Below are 11015 nucleotides of genomic sequence, written 5' to 3' on the forward strand. Positions count from 1 at the left end.
TGATGCTATTAATAGAAGCGACTGGAGGAACTCTCTTTGATACGAACTACTTTGTTAGAATTGACCTTTAAAATTCAAATCCCACTCTGCCACTCCCTCCCACCGCAATGGCCACGTTACACGTTGTCCCCTTGCAGCTAAATGATGCGTCCTGCAGGTCCACACGCCTCCTCCGAAAGGCTCAGCCAGGGGAGAGGAGGATGTGGCAAACACCATTTCTTGCTGTTGCTGTGTTTTTAAGGTCCCCGAGTGATTGATCTTAGTGCAGAAGCCACTGCCCTGGTCACAGAGATTCACAGCCAACAGCTTTTGTGTTTTCTATTTTGGGTTCAGCACTTCTGGGTTTAGCACTCAGAGCTAAATAAGACCATCACGGGCCCTGTCGCCAAAGGAAACATGCAGAATGCAAGAGAGCAAGAATCACAGTGGCATGACCGCCCTCTGAAGAGGTCAGGCAATTAGGTATAGTTGTTCTTTTTCCAGAAATCGCCCCCCTCTGTGACCTTCCTGTGTCGTGGCACACAGATACGTAACCGCTGCTTTTAAAAATGCAAGACTACACTTTCCTAAGTTTCTTAGCAAGCACATTAGGTGAAATGAAATCCAACCTCAACCAAGCTGGAAGCCATGTAATGTTCAGATTCCATCCAACGGTTCTGCAGGCCCAACTTCACAGACCCAAGTTTCCTGAAGATCTGTTCCTTCTGAGCCCTTGTAGGCAGCGGTGCTGGGCTACAAGGGTTGTGGAGGTCAGTTAATTAGAGATGATTCTGCCCGAGCGGCACCAATACAAATATTCTGAGCAGAGCCGGGCTCTGGGCTTAGCTTTTGGGGTAGACTTTTTAATTATTCCACAAATGTTTCTTTCTTTCTTTTTTCCTTATGTTTTATTTTTTGTAATTAGTTAAACATGACAGCAGAATGCATTTTGACACATGATACCTAAATGGAGAATAACTTCTCATTCGTCTGGTTGTGCATGCTGTAGTTACACAGGTCATGTAATCATATATGCACATAGAGTAAAAACGTCCTATTCATTCTATTATCCTTCCTGCCCCCATACCCCTCCCCTCCCATCACTCCCGTCTGTCTAGTCCCAAGTACCTTTATTCTCCCCGCACCACCCTACTTTATTGTGAATTAGCATTCACATATCAGAGAAAACATTTGGCCTTTGGTTTGTTGGGATTGACTTATTTCACTTAGCATGATATTCTCCAGCTCCATCCATTTACCTGCAAATGCCATAATGTCATTCTTCTTCAAGGCTGAGTAATATTCCATTGTGTATATATACCACATTTTCTTTATCCATTCATCTGTTGAAGAGTACCGAGGTTGGTTCCACAGTTTAACTATTGTGAACTGAGCTGCTATAAACATTGATTCCACAAATGTTTGTTAAGTGCCTGGCACTCCTATGGGAACTGTGGATAGGCCAGTGAGCAAAGCTCCTGCCCTCACAGAGCTTATATTTCAGTAGGTGATAAAGAAATGAATATATAATACATCACATCAGATAATGCAAATATGATAAATATAAAAGTAGGGTGAGGAGGCAGAGTGACAGGGATCCTGCACTATCATGTCAGATAGGGTGGGCGGCAAGCTCTCTGAGAGGTGGCAGTGTTGAGTAGAGAACTAAATCAAGGGAGAATGTCGGGGAGAAAAGCATTTAAGGCTGAGGGAGGCAGAGAGAAACAGCAAGTGCAAGAGCCCTGGGGCAGCTGCCAGCCCACCAGTGAAGCAGGAAAGGTGCCTATTCTTCAGGGAAGAGAGCACATGCCTGGGCTGCCAACCAGGCCATTCGGCCCTCAGCTGGGCCACTGGGCAGAGGCCAGCCTGTGCACACGCTTGGGACTTAGTGGAACCTCAGGAAGGCCAGTGCTGTCAGAGGAGAGAGGACAGAATAAGGGAGAGTGGTAATAGGCAATCACGGTCTTAAAAAAAAAATCCTTCTCTAAAAAAACTAAGCACCACCAACCATGCAGACAAACCTCAAGACAGTCCCTCCACTGGGCTCTCCCTTCCATCTCCCAATAGCGGGATGGTTTTCTGCCACAAACTATGAGGCTGCTGTAGAATTTTAAAATCACATCAACCCTAGAGACAGCAACGCTCCACTCTGGAGACTTGAGGCTGCTCTTTCCGTTTCTGTCTCCCACAGGGAAACCTGCCCCTCCACCCCCTTCCTCACCCTTCCTTGACAGTATCTACCCCTGCGAGTCTTTCTGAGCAATGCGTCCTGTGCAGCCAAGGCAAAACAGCCTGGCATAAATAACAGACTCCTGATATTTTTTAAATTCAAAAAAACCCAACTAAAACACATTTTTGTCATCCCTTCTTCCCTAAGAAGTCCCTTTCTTTGTAAAATGCTATTCTTCTCTGCCTTATTTGTGACTTGCTTAAAATGCTTTACAAATGCTTTGACAACTCCACATCCAATGATTTGATGTTAAAATTTTTTAAATGATTTCAGAAAACAAAGTGTCATATTGTGTTTACATCTGCCAGACCTGCATTAGCTGGTCTCCCCTAAGCAGGGGTTGAATTTGATGTCCACATCTACAAAGCACATTGGTTACTGAGGAATCTGTTAGAAAAGCTAATGACAGCTTCATTGTACTCTGGAGCTGGGATTATGAGGTGGAACTGTGGCCCACAGAGCCATCCATTCCTGCTCTCCTTCTCTCCCAACATACACCAAATTAAATCAGGTTAGTATAATCAGGAAGCCTGCAGAGTGCAGGGGTGGCCATTCATGCAATTTAAAGCAGAAATGAAAGGAAGATCCACTGTCCAGCACCAACCCCCATTTGTTAATTACAAGTGGGCAGGGACATTGTTAGTGCAAAGGACAGATCCGCAAACATGAGATGGGAGCCAAGGGACAGGCAGACCCTCCTCCAGTATTGATGGCTTTCCCAAAGACGAACGTGTGGATGGCTCAAGTTTTTGCCTGGTTTGCTTCCCAGATGGCATTTAACCCTCACCCCACCCTGACCCCCAAGGGGATGGGGTTAGGGATGGGGTGCAGGTGTCTGTCTAGCACATTACTTCAAAGTAAAAACATCCAAAGCTAAGTGGTGTTTGAGGCAGCATTAAAGTGCCCGGTTTCAAAATGGCTGCACCAAGTGAGTTATCACAAAAGGGCTGCATTCAAACATGGCGGCGTCACTGGCCCCGGCAGAGAGCAAGAACAATTCTGACTTGGCTCCACCATGCTCCGATTCGCTCCTCTGCTCCTCCACACTCTGGGTTCCTAGGACTAGCTTTGTGCACAGAGTGCTTATTAGGGCCTGCAAAGTACATAAGTGGGGACCGTCTCCTGAACGTCCACCATGGTTCCATCCAGTGAGCCCTCCCCGGGGCCGGGAAGTGTCTCTAGACAGGGAATGAGGTGTACGTGAGAATGGAGCATCTCCAGTGGAGTGCGTCAGGGCAGCGAGGGAAGGATCAAAAGCACACCACCACCACATCCGCTTCGACCTAACTTCCTAGAACCCAAGGCTCGAAGGAAGCATGCCAACGGGTGACCATGACAGTAAGAATGTCCCTAGGAAATTTATCCCCGTTCACTGTGGAGAAATGACTTACCTGTACTGAGAAGGCTCATCAGTAACCCCAGATCCTTATGGTTTGGACACAAGTAGGGCTCAAGATGAGCGTGAGGCTGGGTTGTGGCTCAGGGGTAAAGCACTTGCCTAGCACAAGCGAGGCACGGGGTTCGATCCTCAGCACCGCATTAAAAAAAATAAAATATAAGCATTGTGTCCATCTACAACTAAAAAAAATTTTTTAAAGATGAATGTGAGGTCACTGAAACACACTCCTAAAAAATCAATCCACATAGGATATATAGATACCCTCTATTAGTCTAGCGATTGGCACCTATGTTCACAAATATTTTCAACAAACAGATATAGACCTTCAAAGAAAGAAAAAGAAAAAAAAGAAACGCCATTACATTACAGAACTAAACGGAACCAGTGGCAAGTGAGTTTCACTGAGGCCCAAACTGAGCCCAGTAACTGAGATGCCCTCCCCGTCAATGTCAAGTGTGTGATGCTATAATAACAGGGTACTTCCCTCCTGTAACAGTCAGCTGCTACCATCAATAATATTGTGAAACATGCAAGGATCATCTGCGAAATCACAGAATCTGCTATTTGCCTCTGTGCAGCTATCTAGGATGCAGCAAGCCCCTGGGGATCAGCAGAGGTTCTTCCTTCAGAGGAAGATACTTGTTATACCAAATGCGCCTAATCGATATCCAACCGTCGCCTCCACGTGTACACATGCCTTATCTGACATTGCTCTTTTGGGGCACTTTCTAGCCAGACCCAGGCTCAATAACACTTACAGCTGACCTTTGGGCCAAGATGCAACAGTGTGTGTTTCTCATCAATCGTATTCATTTAATTATTAACAAGGTTTTCCAATAACGATGATGAGAAAAGAAAAAACTTAAAATGAAAGAGGATAAGTTCCTTTCCTGGAAATGTTCAAGGCAAGCAGCATAGCAGCTTCTCAGGAGGCAGTGCCCTGTGAAGGAAAGGCTGAGGGGACTGGAAAGAAAAGCACTGGACTCCAGCTCTGCCACCCAGCTGCTTAACCTCTCTGTGCCTGTTTTGTTTGGGCCTGAAAATGTGGAGAGTGTATTCACCTTGCCATGTTCTGAGCATTAGAATATGTGTAAAGCTCCTGCACAGAACCGGAATGTAGTACATAATTAGTAAACAAAAACAGCTACCAAGAGTCAGACTAGGGGATTTGAAGGACTAAGTAGTCTTCCTATTCTGAGATTTGAGGATTCTAGGTTCTAAGCTTTGAAAAGCTTACTGTGCTGATTAAAAAAAAAAAAACCCAGCCACAAAAGGTGGGGTGCTTACTATTCCTAACAGATTGTGCCCCCAAGCCCCCTTTCCAGTGACTTGAGAGTCAGGAGGGGGAGTCCACCCTGGACCTGGGAGAGAGGTGGAGGCCAGCTGGATGAACAAGGGCAATGGGCTACGGAGCAGAGGCCAGTAGAGAGTTTCCATCGCCCGCCCTTCTCAGAGTGTTTGGACCCTTCCTGGGCCCCAGCTGACTACCTATCAATTACCTCCATGGACTGCATACTAAAGCTTCACACTGAAACCAATGAGATTTAAACAGAAATGGTAATATTTCATTCTTCCCCTCAGGCTCCTGGCGCACCCACTTTGGAGACCCCTGGCAGAGAAAAGGTGAGGTTTGGGCATGTGACACAGACACCATATGGAACCTTCAGAGGAAAAAAAAAAAAAAAAAAACACCCTCAGCAAGTCTTCCTTAGCTTTTCTTCAAGAGAGAAACTGTCACCGAGTCAGGAAACTGGCAGGCACAGCGCCAGGTAGGAACTCAACCCCCCAGGGCTGTCTCTCCAGTCTCCAGCCCCTCCCTGTCTTTCCGATCACTCTTGTCCCCAAAGAGTCTCTCAGTCACTTCTGATGCCATAAGGTTTTCCACACTAGAGAGCTCATGCCTACTGTGCGGTTGCGACCCTGTCTGACCTGGGAGAGTGTGGCGGATGTTATCATGGCTATTTTCAATTTGGAGAAAAGAGAAGCACTTTTGTTTGGACGGTATATTCTGAAGACAGAGAATGAACCCTCGAGTTCTCCTTCCGGAGCTTCTTGAGTGCAATTAAGTCCTAGCTCCAATATTGTCTACTTGCTTGGTTCATTGTTTTCTGGCTAGAATGTGACTAAAAAAGTAATTTCCTCTGAAAAATAGGTGTATGATTAGCAACTGGCATGTTTTTCCGCAGGTTTTACAGGTTGCTAATTGTCCTGATTAGAAAACATCAAATTTGCTGTGGAATTTTTATATATGCTTCATTTCATTAGAGAGAACCACAAAGAAACCCATAGCAGGTCTAGAAGGAAGTTAGTAAAGCAAACCTGACTAGAAAAAGCATTTGTCCAGCTTGCCACAGAGCAAATATGTGTAATATGTGATATAACATATTACAGCCAGGGCCCCACGGCACCCCGAAGTACAGAACTTCCACAGAACTACCAATACCACATTTGTGGCCTCAGTTTGGCAAGCTTTCCATCAGGAAAACTAGCTGGTTTCTGCCTCCAAATACCAGCACGGGCCTTCCAGTGCAATGCCTGGTGATTCTGAACTGCCAGGAACTTAGCAGTGGGTCCTGGTGCCTGAGATGCCTTATCTCACGCACCTTCAGGGGTGGCTGCCAGTCCATTGCTTCTATCTGTTCAGCCAAGCCCAGCAACATAAGCCTGGTTCTCACTGACAAAAGGCAGATAGTTTACTGGAATTAAAATAAACTACAAAACCCAGTATGTGGGGAACACATTTTTTTATCACAATTTTAAAAATTAGGAGAAATTAATCCTACAGATGGGTATAATTCAGGAACAGTCATGTTGCTGTTTCATTTTATAATGAAAACATTTTTATAATCAGAGCACTCTTGCTGTTTCCTTCATGCCATTTTACTTAGCTTTGTCAAGATACATCAAGGTTAGCTGTCTGGGTTCTGCATCAGACAATTCTCACCAACACCTCTCACTCCATGGCTGTACTTGACTTTGCCCCTCCCATGGGGGCGGGTATTTGAGGAGGGAAAAAGGAAGAGACCACAAAGGTTTTGTGAGCACTTACAAGAATGTCATTTGTTTGACTTTATAGAACAGTGACTTTTTAAAGGAACACCATATTTTATTACAGTCCATCCCGCCCCTCTTAGATGCAATGACAAATATTTTCTAGCTAGAGGTTCTGCACACTAATTTACAGCCAACCCCAATTATTTTGCTTGAAGTGAACTTTCTATTATATTTTTCCAAATTATGTAAGTGAGCTGATTATGCAACTAAGAGGTTGCTAAATGTGGGAATTATTATAAGACCAACATGTTTTACAGGCTACAGCTCAGGTTGTTTGTGGAGTAACAAAAGGAATATGAAAAAAATTTTTTTCTGGTCTGCCCTGGATTCAGGTTTATCATTCTAGGCTTGAATTAAGTGCCTGAATCTTAAACCCTTTCACAAGTTAGCAAGTTAGCCTGGGTCCTCAGTCCAGATGTGAAAGGAAATTTAAAACAGCCAGACCACAGATGGTGGGAAACCAGAGAACACTAAAACAAAATACTGGTTAAATAACTGCAGCAAACCTTATTTATTAGAAGACCACTAATCAGGAATGTGTGCTAGGTCAGAAGGCCACAAAACCAAAGTGTGCCTTTGGCCTAATTGTGTAAGAGTTTGCTAAATTACTAGTGGAAAATATTTCAGAGAGAAGGCCAATACTTCTAAAGAAACTGTTAAGTAATTCTAGACATTTACAATACAGAATAATATCCTAGTTATAAATAATTTTTATCCATAACTTAAATCCACCTTGAGCCTCACCTAAGTAAATCTTCCTTAACCTACTTACAGGATTTGCTGTAGTTATGAAGGTAGACTTTCATTCTTAAAGCGAAACAAATTAAAAATGAAAATTGAAAGCTTTTCCTAAATCATTCTGTTCTTCCCTACCTGTTTCCTTTGAGAAAAACAGGTTGTTGGATGTTCCAGTTTTGATACATGAAATCTAGAAGCAGCCTGCCTGGGTTCAGGTTACTACTTAGACCAGTTCTTTATGGTCAATGGTGCCTCCATTTCCTCTTCTGTAAAATGGGATACATGATACCTAAAAGACTTGAAAAGTGTAAGGTGCTTGGTGCTTAGCACTGTACAAGTCAGCTCTTGTCATCTGTACCACAGGTTAGAGATGCAAGTTAAACTCAGCCATACCCCCAGGGCATCACTGTGAGAAACTTACACAGTGAACATTTAAGAACATACAGGTTTTGAGCCCATTTTTCTTCGAGGGTCAAGATATATTTTCACATCACTTGGAGTCTTCAAATCTTTTCTCCTTGCCCCCTGCCATCCAACCTGTCCTGCCAGGGACTGCTGGTTAATTATACATACGTTTTACCCAAGCCTCCCCACGTCTCTGGGAAGTGATCTTCATTTCTCTCTTCAATTCCTGCTAGAATGCACCTGCTCCCTGAATTCTCTCATCAATGCCCTCCCTTGACTCGGGCGCGGCTCTGCTTGGGAATCCCGTCTTAATAAATTCCTCAGATCCTTAGAGGTTTTCCAAATCGCCCGGTCGTCATCTGAAGTTTTTCACGAAAACGGGGGGTCCGAGCAACCCGTCCTGAGCTGTCCGGACTCTGGGTTCCCAACAAGAATCCTAGGCATGGGTGAGCTGCGGCTCCATGGCTGGTGAGCGCGAGCGGAGGCCAGTTGGGGACGGTTCTCTCGGACCGGACAAGGGCGAGGGAAATAGGATAGTGACGCACCTGAATAAGTCCGCTAGGGGCAAGGAGATAAACGAGGCTCGATGTAGTGCCAGAGCGAAAGGCCGACACGCACGCCCGCCCGCAAAGATGAGCGGGGGAGCGGGCGAGAGGAGCAGCACCAGGTATCTGACAAGGACAGGGCTCCGGTCGGACGCGATCGCCGCAGTGTCCCCTCGCCGGCCACCGCGGGAGGTGACTGTCAGCGCATCTCTCCGCCTGCGCTGGCCGCGCGCGCCGGGCTCCCCTCCCCCGCGGTCGCCTCCCGGCCTGCGAACGCGGCTCCCCAGTGTCCTCTGGAACGCCCGCGTGGCTGTCGGGTTTCGAATCCCGGCGCCGACCCTCGCCCTGGGCCCGAGCGACCGAGTCGCTGGCCAGCCTTTGCCCCCCGCATCAATCATTAAAGGGTCGGCCCGGGCTGCAGAGGCCCGAGAAGGGGGATGGTACGGAACTCGAGACCGGGGACAACTCTCTCCCCCGCGGCGGCCGCGAAACCCTAGCCGGGGAGGCCCCCGCCCTCCCTCCGTGCGCCCGTCCCTCCCTCCTTCCCTCCCCCCTTCCCTCCCCCTCCGTCCCTCCCGCGCCTCCGCTCGCACATCCCCGCCTCCCGCTCCGGGGGCGGCGGCGGCGGCGCCCGCACCGCGCGATGCCCAGTCACCGCAGCGCCGCCGCCGCCGCAGTCCGCCGCGCCGCCGCCGCCGCCGCCGCCGCCGCCGCCGCTGCCGCAGCGCGGGCGGCCGCGCGCTGGTAGGAGGGAGCCTGGCGAGGGGGCGCCGAGCCCCGCGCGCTCCAGCCGGTCGCCGCGCTGCCTACTGATTATTTTATTTTGTTTATTTAGGAGCGGCTGCTCGGAAGCTCAGGTCTTGTCTTGAACCTGCAGCGACGCCCCCGGCGCGGGCACAAAGGCTCCGACGGCGACCGGCCGGGGCTGCCTAGCGCGCGGGAGCCGGCGCCAGAGGTCGCCTGCGTGCGCACTAGTGGAGCCCCGGGCACCATGCCGCGGCGCCTGCAGCCCCGGGGCACGGGCACAAAGGGCCCTCCCGCCACGGCCGCCGCAGCTTCGGGGGCCGCTCGGCATTCCCATCCCGCAGTCCCCGGGGACCTCCCGGCTTCGCCCAAGCAGTTGCTGCGTTGGGACGAGGTCCCCGACGACTTCGTGGAGTGCTTCATCCTGTCGGGCTACCGGCGTCTGCCGTGCACGGCGCAGGAGTGTCTGGCCTCGGTGCTGAAGCCTACCAATGAGACGCTCAACTTCTGGACGCACTTCATCCCGCTGCTGCTGTTCTTGAGCAAGTTCTGTCGCCTGTTCTTCCTGAGCGGCCGCGATGTGCCCTTCCACCACCCGTGGCTGCTGCCCCTGTGGTGCTACGCGTCGGGTGTGCTGCTGACCTTCGCCATGAGCTGCACGGCGCACGTGTTCAGCTGCCTGTCACTGCGCCTGCGCGCCGCTTTCTTCTACCTGGACTACGCATCCATCAGCTACTACGGCTTCGGCAGCACGGTGGCCTACTATTACTATCTGCTGCCTGGCCTGAGCTTGCTGGACGCCAGAGTCATGACCCCGTACGTGCAGCAGCGCCTGGGCTGGCACGTGGACTGCACGCGCCTCATTGCCGCCTACCGTGCGCTGGTGCTGCCGGTGGCCTTCGTGCTGGCGGTGGCCTGCACGGTGGCTTGCTGCAAAAGCCGCACCGACTGGTGCGCCTACCCGTTCGCCTTGCGCACCTTCGTCTTCATCATGCCGCTCAGCATGGCCTGCCCCATTATGCTGGAGAGCTGGCTCTTCGACCTGCGTGGTGAGAACCCAACGCTCTTTGTGCATTTCTACCGCCGCTATTTCTGGCTGGTGGTGGCCGCCTTCTTCAACGTGAGCAAGATCCCCGAGCGCATCCAGCCGGGCCTCTTCGACATTATCGGCCACAGCCACCAACTCTTCCACATCTTCACCTTCCTCAGCATCTATGACCAGGTGTACTACGTGGAGGAGGGCCTGCGCCAGTTCCTTCAGGCCCCGCCTGCTGCGCCCACCTTCTCGGGCACGGTGGGCTACATGTTGCTGCTGGTGGTGTGCCTGGGGCTGGTCATCAGGAAGTTCCTAAACAACCCGGAATTCTACAGTAAAAAGTGAACCTCCGCCACGGAGGAGGCTACTGGTTTGCCCGCCTGTTTGTTTGGAATTTATGTTATTGCTGATGTTGGTTTGTTTTCAAGTTTTCTTGTGTTTCCTTCTTTGCTCGAAGAGGGTGCTGCAAAACCACAAGGGAAAGGACCATTGCTGCTAGGGGTCCCAGCCCACTTGGGGCTTTGGAAGAGGGAGAGGGGGATCAAATAGGAGGCAGAGGACCACATGGTTCTTGCCCTTGGGAAAAAAAAGTCAGGTAGTGTCTTTGACATCCAGGGATTTTTTGCAAAGGTAGAGAATAAAATCCCAAATGAAACGCCAGTTTGGTTTTCCAGTTGTCTTCTGTGTCAGTGGTGATAACAAGCAGCCCTTGTGAGGTCAGGTATACAATAAAGAGGATAAATAGACAGAATCCCTGGGTACTTCCATTTGCGTCTGAGGAATGCTTGGATTTGTCAAAAGAAGGGAGCTTTGTAGGAAATGGGCACAAAGACATAAACCCAGGGTTTAACTTGCTAGAAAATGCGTGGAATGTGAACACAAGTT

General features: G+C 49.3%; 1 protein-coding gene across 2 annotated transcripts; it reads left to right on the top strand.

Annotated features, from left to right (window-relative positions):
- The first annotated feature begins 8362 nt into the window (after positions 1-8362).
- Positions 8363-10790, top strand: Paqr9 (progestin and adipoQ receptor family member 9). Of its 2 annotated transcripts, none has more exons than XM_047565051.1 (2): positions 8363-8472; positions 9186-10790. In XM_047565051.1, exon 2 carries the CDS (start codon positions 9342-9344, stop codon positions 10473-10475), a length of 1134 nt encoding a protein of 377 aa, XP_047421007.1. In that variant the 5' UTR covers positions 8363-8472; positions 9186-9341; the 3' UTR covers positions 10476-10790. The 2 variants fall into 2 exon arrangements, with proteins under 2 accessions (XP_047421007.1, XP_047421006.1); XM_047565050.1 differs by lacking the exon at positions 8363-8472 and adding an exon at positions 8559-8790.
- The last annotated feature ends 225 nt before the right edge of the window (positions 10791-11015 follow it).

The sequence above is a fragment of the Sciurus carolinensis genome, chromosome 9 (assembly GCF_902686445.1).
Source record: "Sciurus carolinensis chromosome 9, mSciCar1.2, whole genome shotgun sequence".
Taxonomy (NCBI): domain Eukaryota; kingdom Metazoa; phylum Chordata; class Mammalia; order Rodentia; family Sciuridae; genus Sciurus; species Sciurus carolinensis.